A 23,003-nucleotide genomic window follows, 5' to 3' on the forward strand; every position below is an offset into this window, starting at 1 on the left:
AGCTCCCAACTCTGATCCTCTTTCAGCCACGCCTCAGTGATGCCCACACATCATACCTGCCAATCTCTAACTGCGCTACAAGATCATCCACCTTATTTCATATACTGTGTGCATTCAAATATAACACCCCTCAGTCCTGTATTCATCACCCTTTTTGATTTTGGCCCCCCATTACACTTCAACTCATCTCACTGACTGCAACGTTCCCCTAACATCTGCCTATCCTTCCTTAGTCTCACTACACACTGCATTTAGTTGTATATCATCTACCCATCCTCAATCCCATCACAGCATTCCCATCTCCCTGCCAAATTAGTTTAAACCTTTCCCAACAGCTCTAACAAACCTGCCCGCAAAGATGTTGGTTCAGGTGTAACCTGACCTTTTTGTACAGGTTCTTTTGAAGATCCTGACCTGTAGTTACACGCTGACTTTGGATCTTTGTGGGAATGGGACCCATTCTCAGGGTTTCAGGACTGCTGGTTGTTTGGCATGCCAAGGGTTCAGCCTGACAGTCTGGCTCGAATTCGAAAGCCTAAGATCTTGGAGCTTTGGAGACAGGCGGATTGATGGTGTCACGACAGGAGACCCGTGTGTCATCAGGGGAGTCAAGATATCTGCTGTGAGCCCGAAGACCCGGGATCTTTGCGATCTTCAGGCACAGAGCTCGAAAAACGGACTTTTTAACATCGTAAACCAATGAGTTGTTTGTTTCGTCTCCCCGCTCGCTAGGAAAATGTAGACACCTTTTTCTCCCTTATTAGAGAGAGACAGAATCTGTGGTATGTCGTATACCAGGTGGAATGCGAAGTCTTTGGGGTAACTGCAAGTCTGTGTCTTTGCTATTGCTTTGCTCACGCCTGATGGCACCGATGCTTGCTTTTTTTTTGCCGGTGGGGGGAGGGGGGATTATGGCTTGTTGCCGTTTTCGCACAGGAGGGGGGCTGGGGGGGACTTTGGGGCTCTTACGTTTATCTGTTGTTCATTCTTTGGGGCGCATCTCTGTTTTCGTGGATGTTTGCAAAGAAAAAGCATTTCAGCATGTATATTGTATACATTTCTCTGACATTAAATTTGACCTTTGAACCTTCCCCACAAGAGATCCCAATGATCTAGAAATCTGAAACCCTCCCTCCCTGCACCAATTCTTCAGCCACACATTCATCTGCTAAATCATCCTATTCTTACCCTCACTGGTGCATGGTACAAGCAGCAATCCAGAGATTACTACCCTGGAGGTCCTGCTTTTCACCTTTCTACCTAGCTCCCTACATTCTCTCTTCAGAACCGCCTCCCTTTTCCTACCCATGTCATTGTCCCAATGTGTACCACAACTTCTGGCTGTTCACCCTCTCTTTTTAGTATGCTGTTGACCTGATCTGAGATGTCCCTGACCCTGGCAGCTGGTAGACAACATGACAACCAGGTGTCTCTTACACATCCACTGAATCTGCTGTCTGCTCTTCTAATTATGGAATCCCTTGTCACTACTGCACTCCTTTTCTCCTCAGCTCCCTTCTGAGCCACAGAGACAGACCCAGTGCAAGAGATCAGATCACTGCAGTTTCCCTCTGGTAGGTCGTCCCCACAACAATATCCAAAGCTCTATAGTTATTATTGAGGAGAACCTCCACAGGGCTACTCTGCACTGGCTGCTTATTCCCTCTCCCTCTCCTGACAGCCACCCTGTTACCTGCTCCCTGTAACTTAGAGGTGACTACCTCCCTGTAGCTCCTATCTATTACCTCCCATTTTCTCCACAGGAACCGAAAGTCATCCAGCTGCAGCTCCAGTTCCTTAATACAGTCTCTAAGGAGTTGCAACTCTGTGTACTTCATGCAGACATAGTTATCAGGTAGACTGCAGATCTCATACAAGGAACATACCACTAACTCTGGACCCATTCTCAGTGCACTAGCTACGTACTAACAGAGAAAAAAATATTAAAAACTTACTTACTTAGAACCATTGTCTGTTCTTGCCTAAGCCTATTGAGCCAAATCCTCAACACTTTAACTCTGTCCACTCTCACAATGACTGCTCCACTTACACCTCGCTCCTTTTTATTAGCCCCTGCCAAGTGGCTAATAGATCATTATGATTGCAATTTGCCGAAAAGTTCCGAAAACACCCGAGGCCTTTTTAAACCTCACACTGTGTAACCACTGAATGGTTTGTTGTGCTGATTGTAGCACACCAAGAAGCCTCAAAAGCACTCAAGGTCACTTTCATTGGTCTTTCACTAGCAAAAGACCTCTTGTGCTGATTGCAGCCTGCCAAAAAGTCCCGAAAGCAAATAAGCTCTTTTTAAGCCTTGTGCTCTGTCATTAAGGAACAACTTCTCACACTAATTGTAGCCCACCATTATGATTCAAGCACTGGCAGATTCGAGGGAATCTCAACATAGTATCTTCAATGAATAGCCCTTCCATGACTTATAGAGACCATGATGGCACTACATACAAGCTTGCACTTTTACGTAATACATTTGCAGTTTTATTGCTCTCAGTTGACCAGAAAATTTAAATACCTTGTTGTTTATTTGTCCCTTGAAAGTTATGGAACACTAAGGCTAATAAAATTGCACAATATTAGTCCCTGATCAGGTCACATCACATCTTGAGCTGTATCCAACAATTACATGGCCATAAATTGTGTTCAAATATAGCAATTCTTACTGTGGCTTTCCTCAACTTCTCAATGTTAGAACATTACATTTATGCTCTGTGTGTGTGACTTTGCAACCAAAATATAGCTAAATTGTACTTCTATGGTACTTGAAAAATAACCACCATGTAGCTATCATTTCACAAAATTATAGCACAGGAGACCATTTGACTCACCTAAACCATGGTGGTTTGTTACCAAGTAACACCCCTCCAAATCCCTTAACACTGATCAAAATTCCATAGTTATTTACCTCATCACTCACAAGCACATGAATACCCGTGGGGCCCTGTTTATAGATCTGGTGGATTTGACGAGGAGAAATATTGAAAAGTTGAGCTATCTTCTCTGTCATTTCAACCGCTGTTAATTCTTCCAAATAAATTGCATGGTACACTGAAATATAGAAAAGTACAAATCAAATGTTGCAGTTTATAAAGACTTTTCCACATTAGGTAAGCCTAAAATAAGGTTTAACTTTTATCACTTCCCATTTACATTCAACAAATAGGAAGAACAATATAAAATTGTGATTGGAAGAGACTGAATTTCCAACACAAACCATTAGAACGCAGAGCTAAAAATAAGGAGTGCAGTTTTGCATGTTTGATCCAGACTCCAAAGGGCCCCCAATGCAAGGAGTATGGAACCAGTGATTTTATCCTTTAGTGTTTCAAATGCCCTGGTATTAATCCATACTTGCTAGTTGCGAGATTCCTGAGTACAGAGACTAGAGAAAACAATAAAAGCAGCTGAGATGAGAATAAGACTAAAAAAGAAATAATTTGATATTAAATCCCAAAAAAAGTAGTAGTATTCTTAAGGCAGGATGACATAATCGTGGCTGACAAGGGAGGTCAAAGCCAACATAAAAATAAAAGAAAGGGCATATAATAGAGTAAAAATAGTGGGAAAAATAGAGGATTGGGAAGCTTTTAAAAACTACCAGAAGGCAACTAAAAAGCCATAAGAAGGAAAGAGTTGATTGTTAAGGTTGAGGTTTTGGGGTATTTGGAGGCTAAAGTGAGCATGGTTTCCTTAAAGGAAAATATTATCTGACAAATCGACTGGAATTCCTTGAGGAAATAACAAGCAGGCTTGACAAAGAAGAATTGCTGGATGTTGTGTACTTAGATTTTCAGAAGGCCTTTGACAAGGTGCCGCACATGAGGCTGCTTAGCAAGAAGAGAGCCCATGGTATTACAGGAAAGAAACTGCATGGATAGAGCAGTGGCTGGTTGGCAGGAGGCTATAAGTGGGAATAAAGGAAGCCTTTTCTGATTGACTGCCAGACATGTTCCCAGGCCTTTTGCAGTAGCAAAGGAAACCTTTGCGTAGCTGTCAAATCTTCACCACAACTAAGAGTTATGTTAATGTTCAATAACCAGGGTACACCTGTGATTGAAGTTATACCTGAAGTTATGTTGGAGAACACAGAAGGTTCAGGCATAAAAGGAAGACACTGCCTATCAGAGCGGATTGTTGGAGTCAGAGTGGTAGGGCTTTGGCTCATTCGGGCTTCGGCGAGGTAAGTGGGTAGTGGACTTCATTTTTTCCTTGCATTCTTTGAAGAATAGAGAGCACGTCTGTAGGGTCAGTGCTTTGCTCTGGGTGTCAGATGTGGGAATCCTGGGATTCTTCCAGTCTCCCAGATGGCCACATCTGCACCAGGTGCACCAAGATGCAGCTCCTGAGAGACCGTGTTAGGGACCTGGAGCTGCGGCTCACTGACCTACAGCTTATTAGGGAGAGTGTACAGGAGATAAACAGGAACTACAGGGAGTTAGTCATCCCGAGGCTGCAGGAATTAGACAAGTGGGTGACTACCAGGGAAGCGAAGGGAAGAGCTCAGATAGTAGAGAGCACCCCTGTGGCCATCCCCCTCAGTAATCGCTATCTTGTTTTGGATGTTGTTGAGGGGGTTGACCTGACAGAGGATGAGCACGGCGAACGGGCTCTGGCACTGAATCTGGTTCCGTGATGCAGATGGGAGAGAAGTTGAGGAATGCGATAGTCATAGGGGATTCCATAGTCAGGGGAACAGACAGGAGGTTCTGTCAGCCTCCGATCGGGTGCAGAGTATTCCGAAGGGAGAAGGTGAACAGCCAGAAGTCTTGGTACACGTTGATATAGGTAGAAAAAGGGAGGAGGTCCTGAAGAGAGAATTCAGGGAGTTGGGTAGGAAGGACCTCCAGGGTAGTAATCTCAGGATTGCTGCCTGCGTCACGTGATAACGAGCACAAGAATAGCATAAACAGGTGTATTAATGCGTGGCTGAGAGACTGGTGTAGGGGATAGTGCTTCAGGTTCCTGGATCATTGGGGCCTCTTCTGGAGGAGGCATGACCTGTACAAAAAGGGGTCCATTATACTAGCAGACAGGTTTAATAGAGCTGCTAGGGAGGGTTTAAATCAATTTGGCAGGGGATGGGAACCATAATGATAGGGCTGAGGAAGGGGGAAAACAGAAATAAATCAAAGATAGCGTGCAACAGAGATGATAGAAAGGGCAGGCAGGAGATGAGTCATAATCACAGTTGGTGGGATGATTTACAGGGCAATAGAGGTGTGGTGCAATTAAAACAGAAAGCAACAAATACTGGACTGAAAATGTTATATTTGAACGCACACAGCATAAGAAATAAAATGGACGATCTTGAAATTCAGCTACAGATTGGCAAGTATGACATTGTGGCCATCTCTGAAACTTGGCTAAAAGATGGCTGTCATTGGGAGCTGAACATCCAAGGATATATGGTGTATCCGAAAGATAGGTTAGTAGGCAGAGGGGGTGGAGTGGCCCTGTGTATAAGAAAAAATATTAAATCATTAGAAAGGGATGACAGGTTCGGAAGGTGTAGAGTCTCTATGGGTTGAGTTAAGAAATGGCAAGGGTAAAAGGACCCTAATGGCAATTGTATACAGGCCTCCAAACAGCAGCCGGGATGTGGATTACAAATTACAGCAGGAGATAGAAAAGGCGTGTCAGAAGGGCAATGTCATGATAATCATTAGGGATTTTAACATGGAAGTGGATTGGGAAAACCAGACCAGTACTGGACCTCAAGAGAGAGAATTTCTAAAATGTCTAAGGGATGGCTGGTTGTTGAGCCCACTAGGGGATTGGTTGTCCTGGATTGGGTGTTGTGCAATGAACCAGAGGCGATAAGAGAGCTTGAAGTTAAGGAACCCTTAGGGAACAGTGATCACAATATGATCAAGTTCACTTTGAAATTTGAGAAGGAGAAACAAAATTTCAATGTGTCGGTATTTCAATGGAATAAAGGAAATTACAATGGCATGAGAGGGGAACTGGCCAAAGTTGACTGGAAAGGGACACTAGCAGGAAGGACAGCAGAACAGCAATGGCTGGAATTTTTGCGAAAATTGAGGAAAGTGCAAGGCAGATATATTCCAAATAAGAAGAAATTTTCAAATGGAAGAAGGACACTACTGTGGCTGACAAGTGAAATCAGAGCCAAAGTAAAAGCAAAAGAGAGGGCATACAAGGAAGCCAAAGCTAGTGAGAAGATAGAGGATTGGGAAGCTTTTAAAAACTTGCAGAAGGAAACTAAAAAGGTCATTAGGAAGGAAAAGATGAATTATGAAAGAAAGCTGGCGACTAATATCAAAGAAGATACTAAAAGCTTTTTTAAGTATATAAAGGGTAAAAGGGTAGATTTAGGAAAATAGAAAATGACGCTGGAGATATTGTAATGAGAGATGCTGAGATGGCAGAGGAACTGAATGCGTATTTTGCATCAATCTTCATAGTGGAAGACATCTGCAGTCTACCGAACATTCAAGAGTGTCAGGGAAGTGAAGTACGTGCAGTGAAAATTATGACTGAGAAAATGCTCAGGAAGCTTAATGATATGAGAGCGGTCAAATCTCCTGGACCTGATGGAATGCACCCTTGGGTTCTGAAGGAAGTAGCTGGAGAGATTGTGGAAGCATTAACAATGATCTTTCAAGAATTAATAGATTCTGGCATTGTACTGGATGACTGGAAAATTGCAAATGTTACTTCACTATTTAAGGAGGGAGGGAGGCAGGAGAAAGGAAACTATAGAGCTGTCATCAGTTGTTGGGAAGTTGCTGGAATTGATTGTTAGGGATAAAATTACAGAGTACCTGGAGGTACATGACAAGATCGGCCAAAGCCAGCGTGGTTTCCTGAAAGGAAAATCCTGCCTGACTAACCTACTGCAACTTTTTGAGGTAATTACAAGCAGGGTAGACAAAGGAGATGCAGTAGATGTGTATTTGGATTTTCAGAAGGCCTTTGACAAGGTGCCACACATGAGGCTGATCAGCAAGAGCCCATGGAATTACAGGGAAGTTACTAGCAGGGGTGGAGCATTGGCTGATTGGCAGAAAACAGAAAGTGGGAATAAAGGGATCCTATTCTGGCTGGCTGCCAGTTACCAGTGGAGTTCCACAGGGGTCGGTGTTGGGACCGTTGCTTTTTACGATGTATATCAATGATTTAGACTATGAGATTAATGGATTTGTGGCTAAATTTGATACAAACATAGGTGGAGGAGCGGGTAGTGTTGAGGAAACAGAGAGCCTGCAGAGAGACTTAGATAGTTTAGGGGAATGGGCAAAGAAGTGGCAATGTTGCAAAGTGTATGGTCGTGCACTTTGGTGGAAGAAATAAACAGGCAGACTATTATTTAGAAGGGGCGAGAATTCAAAATGAAGAGATGCGAAGGGACTTGGGAGTCCTTGTGCAGGATACCCTAAAGGTTAACCTCCAGGTTGAGTCAGTGGTGCAGAAGATGAATGCAATGTTGGCATTCATTTCTAGGGGTATAGAATATAAGAGCAGGGATGTGATGTTGAGGCTCGATAAGGCACTTGCGAGACCACACTTGGAGTACTGTGTGCAGTTTTGGGCTCCTTATTTTAGAAAGGATATACTGACATTGGAGAGGGTTCAGAGAAGATTCACGAGAATGATTCCAGGAATGAAAGGGTTACTGTATGAGGAACATCTGGCAGCTCTTGGGCTGTATTCTCTGGAGTTCAGGAGAATGGGGGGGGGGGATCTCATTGAAACATTCCAAATGTTAAAAGGCCTGAACAGATTAGATATGGCAAACTTATTTCCCATGGTAGAGGAGTCTAGGACAAGAGTGCACGACTTCAGGATTGAAGGACGTCCACTTAGAACAGAGATACGGAGAAATTACTTTAGGCAGAGTGTGATAAATCTGTGGAATTTGTTGCCACGAATGGCTGTGGAGGCCAAGTCATGGGGTGCATTTAAGGCAGAGATAGATAGGTTCTTGATTAGCCAGGGCATCAAAGGGTGTCAGGAGAAGGCAGGGGAGTGGGGATGACTTGAAGAATTGGAGCAGCTCATGATTAAATGGCGGAGCAGACTCGATGGGCCGAATGGCCTACTTCTGCTCTATATCTTATGGTCTTATGATCTTAACAAAATTAAGGTTATTGTTGTCAGTTCAAGGTGGCTCAAGGCCAATTAGGTATGACTAATACACACTGGCCTTGTTAGTGACACCTGGTGAATAATGTCAAGACGACTTCTCAGTGGAAGACAACCAAGAATTTCAGCAAGTTTCAAAGAACAAAGAACAATACAGCACAGTATAGGCCATTCGGCCCACAATGTTGTGCCGACCCTTAAACCCTGCCCCCCATATAACCCTCCACCTTAAATTCCTCCATATACCTGTCGTAATCTCTTAAATTTCACTAGTGTATCTGCCTCCACCAGTGACTCAGGCAGTGCATTCCACGCACCAACCATTCTCTGAGTGAAAAACCTTCCTCTAATATCCCCCTTGAACTTTCCTCCCCTTATCTTAAAGCCATGTCCTTTTGTATTGAACAGTGGTACCCTGGGGAAGAGGCGCTGGCTATCCACTCTATCTATTCCTCTTAATATCTCATATACCTCCATCATGTCTCCTCTCATCCTCCTTCTCTCCAGAGAGTAAAGCCCTAGCACCCTTAATCTCTGATCATAATGCATACTCTCTAAACCAGGCAGGATCCTGGTAAATCTTCTCTGTACCCTTTCCAATGCTTCCACATCCTTCCTATAGTGAGGCGACCAGAACTGGACACAGTACTCCAAGTGTGGCCTAACCAGAGTTTTATAAAGCTGCATCATTACCCTGCGACTCTTAAACTCTATCCCTCGACTTATGAAAGCTAACACTCCATAAGCTTTCTTAACTACCCTATCTACCTGTGAGGCAACTTTCAGGGATCTGTGGACATGTACCCCCAGATCCCTCTGCTCCTACACACTCCCAAGTATCCTGCCATTTACTTTGTACTCTGCCTTGGAGTTTGTCCTTCCAAAGTGTACCACCTCGCACTTCTCCAGGTTGAACTCCATCTGCCACTTCTCAGCCCACTTCTGCATCCTATCAATGTCTCTCTGCAATCTTCGACAATCCTCAACCCTATCCACAACACTACCAACCTTTGTGTAGTCTGCAAATTTGCCAACCCACCCTTCTACCCCCACATCCAGGTCATTAATAAAAATCACAAAAAGTAGAGGTCCCAGAACTGATCCTTGTGGGACACCACTAGTCACAACCCTCCAATCCGAATGTACTCCCTCCACCATGACCCTCTGCTTTCTGCAGGCAAGCCAATTCCACCTGGCCAAACTTCCCTGGATCCCATGCCTTCTGACTTTCTGAATAAGCCTATCGTGTGGTACCTTGTCAAATGCCTTACTAAAATCCATATAGATCACATCCACTGCACTACCCTCATCTGGTCACCTCCTCAAAGAGCTCTATCAGGCTTGTTAGACATGATCTACCCTTCACAAAGCCATGCTGACTGTCCCTGATCAGACCATGATTTTCTAAATACCCATTGATTCTATCTCTAAGAATCTTTTCCAACAGCTTTCCCACCAGACGTAAGGCTCACTGGTCTATAATTACCTGGACTATCCCTACTACCTTTTTTGAACAAGCGACTTACATTTTGAATCATTGACCCCTTGTTTATTCTCCGCAACTGACATCTTAACAGCATCACTTATTAATTTTGGCTCCTATTTACTTAAAATATTACTCTTCTGATACAAGGTGTTTGCATTTTTTGCCCAAGCTATCCTCCAATATTCCTCACATTTATGGAGTTGCAAGTGCTGGCTTTGTATCTAAAAAGAGAGATCATGGAGATCATGAGGTGGCTTGTTCTTTACATTGCTCTAAACTTCCAATGGAAGGAGGTGTGACATTTGAAAGGACTGGTACCACTGAAATGGTTGAGTTTAAAATTCCAGAGATTAGCCTTAAGACGGACGGTAGTTGTTTATCAACAAGGTTTGAGGGATCCAGACAAGGCTATAATATTCAATCCTTGAGAAGAATTATGGAACTCTAGCCAGTTAGGTTATACTGGTGAAACTATGGACAACAATCACTGGAGCCTTTGTTTTTGAGGAAAACTGAAGGAGTTGATGACTTGGTTAGGGGAGTAATCAAAAGTCACTCCAAGATAAGCAGGCAGTCAGGGGATAATGTACCTGTTCTCCACAGAAAGTGATACTGGGAAAGATACGTGTCTTGTGATTGTGAAGATGGAGAGCAGAGACAGTAAATTTGATTGGGTTTGATTGCCACCACTTGTGAAAGGAGTCTGATGACATTAACACATCAGAGGTTGGTGTGGCTTTAACAAACTGGAAGGATTTTGCTGTTGTGGTCAGGGTAATATTGTCAATGAAGGTAAATTGCTATGATGATGCAATGAGCATGCCATTTGTTTAGATATTAATTTGCTGGTGTAAGGCAGTAGTTCCCAAAGTGGGCAATATGGCTTCGTTGGGGGTGATGGGAGTTTCTAAGGGGGGGTGATGAAGATAAAGGGAGTGGTGGGGGGTGTTTGGTAGCAAGAAGGGTAGCAGAAAGATTACAGGCTTAATTTAAGAAATGAATTATAAGCAGTTATAAGCAGTTGATCTGCAGTGCCTTATAATTGATTACAATGATCACATAATCATCTCTTTTAGAAATGGAAAACATATTCGCCAGCACTTCACTGTTAGGGAGTATTCTAGAATTATGTGAATGTAGCAGATACTAATTCAAGCAAGAATTAATCTTCAGTTCTTATTGTAAATTGCAAGCAGTAAATTGAAGTTAAATTGGCCCAAAGACAAAGAGATATCATTTGCAAAATGATGACCATGAGATATCAGCATATGCATCAACCAAACATTAAGCCAATGGAGTTGTGTTAATTGCCCTGCAGCAATCCAGGCAACAATGATTTAAGTAATTTATACCATTGTAAATAAGTTCAGGAAAAGTTGCAATTTGCAGATGTATTTGAACATTCAGAGCTATTTCCCACTGTCGATATGCAGTTCAAAAGAATCACTGTCAAATAAAAGTACTGATGTAAATGATGTCATTGTAACTTTTGAAACTGTATTGAATCACCTATTGATCAAAAGGGTGTAAATATGTGATGTACTTTTGAGTTTGTGAGACTCAGTTGAGAGAGTCTCCATGAGAATGTCCACTTGCTGTGATGAATAAAGACTTCTATATCACCAGCTTCAATGTCTCTCCAGTGACTTTGCATGCTTCATACAACATTTCATTACTCATTGCTATATCTGGGAAATCCCTTACAATTGGAGAATAACTGATTCTGGCAGCAGTAAGGGAGGTTTTGAGTACAGTTTTGCATAAATCATCAGACCAAATAATTAAAGTGATTCCGCTCAGCGTCAACTCTGTTCAAAAATGAATAGATAAAATGTCAGAGAATGCGGAAGACACATTGTGCTACATACTTAGGACAACAGAATTTGCTCTGTAGTTGAATGAGTTAACTTTGCCTGGGAACGAATCTTTGCTTCTTGGTTATGTTTGCTTCATAAAAGTCGAAAGTATGGTTCAAGTGTTGTCATTTGCAAGGGGACTAGAAACAGACACAAAGGTGGTGTCAATATTTTGGGCCGTTGAGCAATCTTTCAAAGAGAAGGAAATTTCACTCACCAACATTCTTGCTTATGTAACAAACAGGGCGCCATAAATGACAGGAAGCCACTGTGGGGTTATTACTTTCTTGAAAAAAATTGAGCCTAATATATTTACCTCCGTGGAATTCACAGACAACATCTTGCTTCAAAATATCCAAGTAATCAGCTGTACCAATCATTAAATACTGTTATCACAGCAATAAGTAAGATCAAGTCCCATGCTCTGATTTTGTGACTATTTTGGGAGCTTTGTGTTGAGAATGATGAACAGTTTGAATGCTTGCTGTTACACTCAGAAGACAGATAGCTCTCAAAAGGAAACTGCCTAAGATGATTTTATGCGCTTTTTGAAACTGTGATAAAATTCTTTGAGGATTCAATTGCTTCATTCAGCAATCAACTCAATAATATTAGACATGATATTGCTTATTTGTCACAATTATTTAAAAAGTTTAATGAAATAGTCAATTGCAAGGAAATGATGTGAATCTTATCAAGGTCAAATCAGTCGTCTCCACGTTCCTGTCCAAGTTAACCCTATTTAAGTGCAACATTGGCCGTCGTGACCTTTTATAATTTCCGATTCTCTCTGAGTTGGAAGAGTTAGAAAGACTACCAGATGATGATCATCAAGTAAACTGTACCCACCTGGGTGAGCAGCATAAAAACTTGCCAGAGAGACTTTAGGATTTTCTCTTGATTTCAATTCCAGATTGGATAATCGATCTATTCCTGAGCACTTGTAATGAGGAATTAACAGGAAGGATGGAGGAAGAACTGATCTTGCTACAAAACGCTTTGAGCTGAAGCCAAGGTTAAAAAAAATTATATCAAGACTTTTGATTGCAGAAAAACATTTCTGAACACAACCTGCATTGTGGAAAATGATCAAGATTTTCTTTATTGCCTTTGCAACATCATACAGTATTTAGTGGACCACAGTTTCAGTGCAGTTGCCCAACTTCTTTCAAAGCAACCAAGACACTGTAGATTATTAAACATGGAGATCTAGGACTCTTCTGAGTGACATTCAGCCTGATGTTGAGAAGTTGATATCACCGCACCAAGCCCATCCATCTCATTGAAACGTGAACAAACAATAAAGTAATGAATAGTTGGACTACTAATGTATGCTCTAAAATTGTTGCTGAAAATTGTTTTTAACTGTAATTAAATAAAGAAGTAATTTTATTTGTAGCGTTAAATAGATTTGAATAATTTTTACAATTATTTGTCACTGCTTTGAATTTACAGCTCCCATTTTCTTTCACTGTTCATCGTAAATGAAAGTTCTTTATAGATTTTATGTAATGGTGGTAAAGGGAGAGGGGATGCTGGGGATCTGGTTTGGAAGCCAAGGGGGCTCAAACCCAAAAAAGTTTGGGAACCACTTGTGTAAAAGAAAGGACTGATGATTCAAAATTGTGCAACAGTCATCCAGTCTCCATTACTCTGGTCTCAGCAACTTCAAAACAACAAACTCAGTCACCTATCAAACATTCTAAGAACACAACTCCCAGTTGCCCAAACTCCTTTCAAATCTTCAGATTCTCCAATGGTCAATTTTTCCAACATTCCTGCCATGACTCATTTGTGAGACTCCACACAGGACACATGAAATGTTTAACATGCTGCTTTGAGAGGCAGAGAAGGAGATTTCTGGGGGCCCTGACAAATATTTTTACATCTTCCTTAGGCATAGGTGAAGTTCCAGGTGATTATCTATTTCCTTTTACAGATGTGACCTGATCCACTGAGTTCTTCCAGCAGTTTGCTTTAAAAACGGAACTTCAACTGTGTTTGTGACATGTGGGTGTTCCATAACACTTGCTGTCCAACAACAGATCACCTCCATCTCAAGGCAGGGGTAGGAAATTGTTAGCAATCGGTCCAGATTATATTGCTGGCTGTTCCTTCTACTGCCCAACTTTAGCCCCTTCCATTGCTGAATTAGCATTTGTGTAATTAGCATTTTCTACTCATACTAGGAAGTCTGAACAACTCACCTCGGCTTGCAAACGTTAGATAATTCCTACACATAATAGGGAGCAGGGTAAGAATAGATGTGGCAAGTTAGTGACATTCTAAATTCAAGATTAGTCAAGCACCATAGTAGCAAACACAACATGCTCTAGTTCTAAAGCTTCAAAGCAGAATTCTGAGTTAAGAGCTGTGTGGTGGATCATTCTGGAGGTCAGAAACGAGTCTCTATTGAGGGAGTAAGGCAAAAAGTGGCAGAGAATTCCCCCTTTTCCAATTTGTCACCTACACAAAGATAAGCAGTTAAGTTAAAAAAAATCAAAGAACTTGCATTTGGCAGCTGTACAGTCAACTCTTTAAATCTGCCTTTTTGAGTACCAATAACCATTATGTTTGATTGGTTTGGGAGAGTGTGGCTTGAAAGAAAGAATGGAGGGATTAATTTTCTCATTTATAGATAACTTGCAGAATAAGTTTATATTAAGTGCAGCAAGTGACATTGATTTCAGGTGTACAGGATAACTTCAAGGTATTTACCATAGAAAGAACTGTTCACAGTATCACCATTTTCCTGCTTCTGATGCTGTTGCTCTTGGACTTGATGCGATTCCTGACAAACGTAAATGGTTAGCCTTGGTCTAACCATCCTAAATGGAGGGAAGAAATACAAATTATATTCCAGTATAACAAATTAAACAGAAACAAAAAAGGGTTTACAGTGAAAAAAATCAGAAACTAATTCATTGAGCACATAGATTCTCAAATGTATCAACATATCTAAATCCAAATGAAATAAATGAGAAAGCCATTCTGCATGCTGAGCTTATTCAACCTTCCCATGAACTCATGTCTGATCTGCAACTTAACTCCATCTTGGCCTCTCACAAAAAAATCTAGTCTTAAAAAACAATTAAAATTAATTCCAGAGGGATTAGCGGATAGTGAAGTAGGAGAAACAGCAGCTCAAAAAGGTAAATTATTTATGAATTAATGTATGCAATGTGGTATACAAAGTTGAAGAGGCTGCACTTCCAAAGTAAAGCCCTTGGGAATGACCAACGAGATAGGTGTTGCAAGTTTTTTTCTCTGCCACCTTAGTTTATTCTGAAGCAGGTTAACCTCTGCTGGGTAATTTAGTATGTGTACACTTCTCAAAGGTCTCCCCAGACCCCTCACTTTGCCCCTCAAAGTTCAACACTACGTCCCCATTGTGAGAGGTGAAAACAGGAAAGGCCAGCCCACAGGGCTCTGGTGAAGCTGTATAGGCCAATCCCCCGTACAGTGGATACAATGAACTGCAGAAGTGTTGATGAACTCTGATCATACCATCGACTTCTGAGGATGATGGAGAGGGAAGGTCATCGATCACCTCTGCTCCACTTAGTCCTGAACCCAGCACATAAATACAATGGCGAAGAAAGCACAACAGTGACTCTACTTCTTTAGGAGTCTGTGGAGATTCGGCATGACATCACAAACTTCTACAGATATGTAGTGGAGAGTGTATTGACTGGCTGTGTCACAGCCTGGTATGGAAACACCAATGCTTTTGAATGGAAAATCCTACAAAAGGAAGTGGATCTAGCTCAACATTGAACACACTTACATGAAACGCTGTCGGAGGAAAGCAGCATCTATCATCAGAGATCTTCCCCAGCCAGGCCAATGTTCTTTTCTCACTGCTACCATCAGGTAGAAGGTACAAGAGCCTCAGGACTCGCACCACCAGGTTCAAAATCAATTACTACCCCATAGCCATCAGGCTCTTGAACAAAAGGGGATAACTACACTCACTTGCCCATCCATTGAGATGATCCCACAACCAATGACCTCATGTCCTCATTATTTATTGCTATTTATTTATATTTGTATTTGCAGTTTGCTGTCTTCTGCACTCTAGTTAATCTTTCATTGATCCAGTTATAGTTACTATTCTATAGATTTGCTGATTATGCCCACAGGAAAATGAATCTCAGGGTTTTATACGCAGCAGCCTCTCCGGACTCTGGACTGGGGATTGCCAAACGTTATGTGGATTTTCTGGTGTAGTCTGTTTCATCATGTGTTTTTGTGATATCATTCTGGAGGAACGTTGTCTCATTTTTTAACTGCATTGCATTTGTGGTTTCTAAATGACAATAAACTGAATCTGAATCTGAAGTAAGACCCCTCATTTTAAGGCTTAACAGTCTCAATTCCTCTGACCTTTACTCATACCTCAATCCTTTTGTGATTACGAGCCATTCAAAAGAAGCCACATCAGTCAAATGAAATGGACTGTGTTCCTGCTATAATTTTTCCTTAATCATCACCACAAAACACATTACCAGTCACTATCCAAAAGATATTGTGGCTTCTTGCTGCAGACCAATTGACTATTGCATTAGTACACAGAATAGTAGATGTAGTTCAATGAATACAAAGATTCAAAACACTTAGAATTATACAGCATATACGTTATAGAAACCTGAGTTCTCGTTCTCTTTTCAAATTTGTCCTTTATAATGCAAACCAGCATTCGTACTGGTTTATTTACAACTTGGATTCCTTTCTCTATAAAACAAACAAGAGATGGCTCCAGTACATTGTGTTATTTCTAAACAATGCTTCATTATTCTTTAAAAATAAATCATTGCCATAAAGTAATTTGGGTATAGCATCAAAGTGGTAAACCACAATTGCAATCAAGGGAGCTCTGGAATGAACACACTTCATAATTCAGAGTCTACTTGGGAGCAGTAAGAAAATTTACAACCCTAAGAGTTCAATAATACTAGAGCAACTGAAGCATTAACACCTATCAAATCAACTGCAATTTTATTTCCAATATATAAAGAAACATGAGAGTGATCTGGTATTAGCCAATTGTCTCAGAAGGTACAAAAGGGATCAATCATTCCAATGACAAAGTCTGTTTTATGCACAAAGTATACTTTTACTAACTAAATTTGGAGACTATTTCCTGCTTTGAAAGGCCTCAACTAAACATCAAGGTACAATGTTTTTTTTTCCAATCTTTTTATTATTGTTATTAATATCAACAGAATAAAATGATACATAGATAATGGGATTACAAACATACACTTTCTAACTAAACATGAGAGAATACATAAGCAATGATTACAGTATAAATGAGTATTCCCAAATCGTGAACAATACAATATACAAATAAACAAGTCAAACCTAGGTATATCTTAATATCTATTTTAAAAAAACAGAAAAAAGAAAAAAAAATTATGCAAAAGAAAAACTAATTTAATAATCTAATAACTAATAGAGAAAAAAAAACAAAAAAAGAAAAAAGAGAAAAAGAAAAAATAGGAAAAAAAGGGCTGTTTATAATATCTCGCAACAACAGAAAATCATCAGTGTCATCAACTCCGATCCTCTCAACATCTATACAATCAAAACTGGAAAAACAAATAGGCTTGGAACAGGGTCGTATTACATCATATGAAAATATTGAATAAATGGTCTCCGTATCTTTTCAAATTTAATAGAAGTATCAAATACAACACTTCTAATTTTTTCTAAATTTAAACATAACATAGTTTGAGAAAACCAATGAAATATGGTAGGAGGATTAATTTCTTTCTAATTCAACAAAATAGATCTTCTAGCCATTAATGTAAGAAATGCAATCATTCGACAAGCGGAAGAGGATAAATGGAGTGAGTCCATCATTGGTAAACCAAAAATTGCAGTAATAGGATGAGGTTGTAAATCAATGTTCAATACCGCAGAAATAATATCAAAAATATCTTTCCAATATTTTTTCAAAAGCGGACTCGACCAAAACATATGAGTTAAAGACGCTATCTCAGAATGACATCTGTCACAAATAGGATTTATATAGGAATAAAAACGAGCCAATTTATCCTTGGACATATGAGCCCTGTGCACAACTTTAAACTGTATTAATGAATGTTTAGCACATATAGATGATGTATTAACTAATTGAAGAATTTTATCCCAATTCTCAATAGGGATAATAAGGTTAAGTTCTCTTTCCCAATAATTTTTAGTCTTATAAAAGGGCTCTGAACGTATCTTCATAATTATATTGTAAAGTTTTGATATTAGCCCTTTCTGAAAAGGATTTAGTTCAAACAAATTCTCCAAAATACCTGAAGACTCAAAATTTGGAAAAGTAGGAAGTACAGTATTTAAGAAATTCCTAATCTGTAAATATCTAAAAAAATGAAATCTAGGCAAATTATATTTATTAGATAATTGCTCAAAAGACATAAAACAATTATCCAAAAATAAATCGGAAAATCGTAATAATCCTTTAGTCTTCCAAGCTGAATAAGCTTGGTCGATAATAGAAGGATAAAAAAAGCAATTGGATACAATAGGAATATTTAAAACAAACTGAGTCAACCCAAAAAATTTCCGAAATTGAAACCATATACATAAAGTATGTTTAACTATCAGGTTGTCAATTTGTTTTGGCAACTTAGAAAGAGCAAGGGGAAGAGAAGTCCCTAAAATAGAACCCAATGCAAATCCTTGTACAGATTTAATTTCCAAGTTCATCCAATGAGGGCTAAAAGATATATCCCAATCCTTTAACCAACATATCAAATATCAGATATTAACTGCCCAATAATAAAATCTAAAATTAGGCAATGCCAATCCACCTTCCTTCTTTGCCTTCTGTAAATATATTTTACCTAACCTAGGATTTTTATTCTGCCATATATATGAGGAAATTTTTGAATTAACATTAGCAAAAAAAGATTTCAGAATAAAAATTGGTACCGCTTGAAATATATATAAAAACTTGGGTAAAATAACCATCTTAATAGCATTAATTCGACCTATCAGAGATAAAGATAGTGGTGACCATTTAGTAAACAAACATTTAATTTGATCAATTAAGGGTAAAAAATTAACCTTAAATACGGTAAGTCTTTATAGTTTTTTGTGATTTTAATCCCTAAGTACATAAAAGAGTCATTAAATAATTTAAAAGGTAAATTTCCATAAATTGGAACCTGTCTATTTAAAGGAAACAATTCACTCTTATTAAGATTTAATTTATACCCAGAAAAATCACTAAATTGAACCAACAATGATAAAACTGCAGGAATGGATTTCTCAGGATCAGAAATAAATAATAATAAATCATCTGCATATAATGATAACTTATGTATATCTGTCCCACGATTAATGCCAAAAATGTTCTGTGATTCTCTGATAGCAATTGCCAAGGGTTCTAAAGCAATATCAAATAATAATGGACTAAGAGGCTGCCTTGTCTAGTACCCCGAAATAAATGAAAAAAGGGAGATCTTAGATTGTTAGTAAGCACCGAGGCTACTGGAGTATGATATATCAGTTTAATCCAGGAAATGAATGTCGGACTAAAATTAAACTTCTCAAGCACATAAAATAAGTATGGCCATTCAACTCTATCAAATGCTTTCTCCGCATCTAATGAAATAACACATTCTGAAGTGCTATGTGAAGGAGTATAAACAATATTCAATAATCTCCTAACATTGAAAAAAGAATAGCGATTTTTAATAAAACCGGTTTGAACTTCCGAAATAATTTGGGGTAATACCTTCTCCAGCCTGGATGCCAGTAACTTGGAAAAGATCTTGGAATCTACATTCAATAAAGATATTGGTCTATAGGATGCACAGTCAGTAGGGTCTTTATCTTTCTTCAGTATTAAAGAAATGGAAGCTCTATAAAAAGATTGTGGCAGATTGCCCAATCTAATTGCTTCTTCAAAAACCCTGCATAACCAAGGAGAAAGAGTAGCAGAAAAACATTTTAAAAATTCTACTGTATACCCATCTGGACCTGGTGCTTTCCCAGAATTCATAGAGGAAATAACCCCTTTAATTTCTGCATCCGTAATAGGAGTTTCTAATATTGAAAGATCATCTGATGATAATTTTGGAAAATTCAATTTCCCAAGAAAATCACACATGGTATTACGATCATGAGGGAATTTGGAATGATACAGGGAGGTATAAAAATCTTGAAATGATTTATTTATCTCATCATGGTTAACTGTCAGATCCCCATTCTGCTGACGGATCTTAGTAATTTGACGTTTAACCAAAGCATTCTTCAATTGACTAGCTAACAGTTTACCCGATTTATCACTATGTATATAAAAATCAGCTCTGGTTTTCATTAATTGATTTTCAATCGAAGATGTAAGTAATAAACTATGTTCTGTTTGAAGTTCAACCCTTTGTTTGTAAAGCTCCTTGCTAGGAGTAATCGAATATTTCTTGTCAATCTCTTTAATTTTATCAACCAATAAAAGAGTTTCCATCTTAATACATTTTCTCAGACCAACAGAATAGGAGATAATCTGTCCACGTATATGTGCTTTAAAAGTGTCCCAAAATGTTCCGCAAGAAATATCATCCGTGGAATTAGTTGAAAAGAAGACGTCGATCTGTTCCTTCATAAATTTAATAAAATCCGGATCATGCAATAAGGTAGAATCAAATCGCCATTGTCTAGCACTAGAAGCTGTATCCGTAAATTTAATAGAAAGTTTTAATGGAACATGGTCAGAGATGGCTATAATAGCATAATTACAACCAATTACCGATGGAATAAAACAAGAGTCAATAAAAAAATAATCAATTCTCGAATAGGAATGATAAACATGTGAGAAAAATGAAAACTCTTTGTCCTTAGAATGCCGAAATCTCCAAATATCAAAAATTCCATTATCAGTCAAAAAAGAGTTAATACAAGTGGCCGACTTATTAGGTAAAGTCTGAGTAGATATAGATTTGTCCATCAAAGGATTTAAACAACAATTAAAGTCACCACCCATTATTAACTTATATTCATTTAGATTAGGTAAAGAAGTAAATAAGGACTTAAAAAAATCGGGACAATCCACATTTGGAGCATAAACATTAACCATAGCAACCTTTTTGTTAAAAAGTAAGCCAGTAATTATCAAAAATATACCATTCGGATCCGAAAAGATATCATGTTGGACAAATGCAATAGAGGAGTCAATAAAAATTGAAACTCCCTTTACTTTGGCATTCGAATTCGAATGATACTCCTCCAAACCCCTCCAAAACCTAAAAAAGCGATAATTGTCCTCTTTCCTCACATGAGTTTCTTGTACAAAAATAATATGAGCATTAAGTCTTTGGAATACTTTGAAAATATTTTTCCGTTTAATTGGATGGTTTAAGCCATTAGTATTCCAAGAGACAAAATTAATAGTCTGAGCCATATTTCTGAAATCAACCCTTTGATATATAAAGGGTTAACCAAATTATGAACTCATGCACCCGGAAGAGGAACAAAAATAAGGGGCGGACCCGGAAGTGATGACATAGCGGACATTCTTGTAGTTTAAAATCAGCCCAAATGAAAAAACTAAAAAAAACTAGTGTAAGAACCATAAGATTTAGAAAAAGACCTCCCACCCCCCACCCAAGAAGAAAAAAGACATCCCAGCCAGGGATAGGCTGGGAAAAAGGAAAAATGAAACTAACTCTACCCCCATATCAGCAGAAGACAACTCCGTATATAAAGGATAAAAAAAAGATCCACCCAAACTCTAAAGAAATAATAATCACTATACTAAAACCAAACTTCTTAATATAATTAATCGTTAAAAAAACAAAAATATAATCACTAGTAACTTATAAATTGGGTTAAAAACCCAAACACCAAAAAAACTTTAAACTGTGATAAGAGATGCATTATAGGAAGAAGACGAGAGATAAAAAAATGGCAAAATAAAAAAAACCCCAAAAATATTTTAGAGAAGAAACCGCCATCTTAGTAAAAAAAAATCACCTTCAAAGGATTAATAATAATAACCAAAGATAAAGTACAGTGGTTGAAGTAAGTAAAATAACAAGATTAGTAAGTCAAAAAAAAAATTTAACTAGAGTACAAAACATAAAGTAAACCTACACCAATAGCCAAAAACAACATCTGGTTTTGGAAATAAAAACCATCTTGCATGATCAAAATCACTCATTTATTAGGAATGAGAATCCGTAGCAGTAGGGAAGTTCTCATTCAGAAAGCTTCTCGCATCAGTTGTAGAAAGGAAAACTCGCCGTGGAGCATTCGGAGGCGATATTCTGAGCTTCGCAGGGTATAAGAGCGCAGGTTTAAGATTTTTCTCATAACATTCAGACATCAGAGGTTTAAAAAGAAGCCTTGCCTTCATTACTTCTGGACTAAAATCTTCTACTAAACGGAAGCTGTGATCTTGAAATTTGACCATCCCTACACGCCGAGCCACACGAATAAGTTGCTCTTTAGCATGCACATAGTGAAATCGGACAATTACAACTGGTGGTTTAGCTGAAGCACTTGTTGATCGACGCATAATTCTGTGAGCGCGATCGAGTAACGGAGGACTATCTGGAAATACAGAAGGGAACAAGGGAACGCATCCTTTAAAAGTTGAGCAAAGTACTTAGAGGGGTCCCCTTGTTCAATACCTTCCGGGAGACCAAGAATGCGTAGGTTCTGTCTTCTGGACCGATTCTCAAAGTCGATACTCTTGGCTTTAAGTGTTTCCACTTGTTTAATCGCTGAAAGTAAGTTCTGCTCCAGTTTTTCAATGATCAAATCTCGCTTCCGAGCGTTTTCTTGCAAAGTTGCGATTAGAACTTGCTGCTGGTTAACTACTGAATCCGTCTTATCCATATAATCTTGAAAAGCCTTTATACCTTGTTTAAAAATAAGTCGTTGTTCTTCAAATTTTTCATTTAAGACCTCCAATAACATTTCATAAGTCAATTCAGTACGTTTAGGATCAATCTGCTTTTTTCCGTTTCCGTTAGGATTTTTCCCAGTTTCTCGCCCTTTAGATCTAAGAGCCATTTCTTCAAAAATTCACAATAAACTCTTAAAGATAAGTCCAAAAAAGTAGCAAAAATCTTTTGGCGTAGGTAAAAATAAGTTAAATAAGGGTGATCATAGGTTAAAAAAAGTAAAGGTTATGGAGCGAATCTGAAACAGTGCTCACTCCATGAGCGTCTCCTGCAGACCCCTCAATGGTTTTAACAATAGAGAAATATTTGACACACAAGTTAAAGATAATTTAAAATAACAACTTAAACAGAATACAATGTAGTTCAGCCTGATTAAGAGGTGATGTGCATCATCTAACCTTGATCTCTCTAGTACGCGAATTAACATTCACTACAATCCTGTTTCTTGGGGTTTATTTCTAATTTATCACAAAGGATAGATAGGATAGTTGATCCACAAGCAGTCATATGGTTTTATAGCCAAACTATTGCTCACAATTTCAACTGTCTCAAGAAATTGGGTATGGAGTCATTTTCTGCTGTTGCAAAAAAATACAATTTTTGATGTGGTTGGAACTA

General features: G+C 38.9%; 1 protein-coding gene across 2 annotated transcripts in view; it reads right to left on the bottom strand.

Moving 5' to 3' along the window:
• Nucleotides 1-23,003, bottom strand: part of tfcp2 (transcription factor CP2) — a 119,503-nt gene that overhangs the window by 13,384 nt on the left and 83,116 nt on the right. For both annotated transcript variants that reach the window (XM_073071125.1, XM_073071124.1), the window contains 2 exons: nucleotides 14,182-14,291; nucleotides 2,921-3,063 (listed from right to left, as the gene is read on the bottom strand). In XM_073071125.1, the coding sequence (XP_072927226.1) occupies nucleotides 2,921-3,063; nucleotides 14,182-14,291 (253 nt within the window). The remainder of the gene's footprint in view (nucleotides 1-2,920; nucleotides 3,064-14,181; nucleotides 14,292-23,003) is intronic.

Source organism: Hemitrygon akajei, chromosome 18, assembly GCF_048418815.1.
Source record: "Hemitrygon akajei chromosome 18, sHemAka1.3, whole genome shotgun sequence".
In the NCBI taxonomy this organism is placed as follows: Eukaryota; Metazoa; Chordata; class Chondrichthyes; order Myliobatiformes; family Dasyatidae; genus Hemitrygon; species Hemitrygon akajei.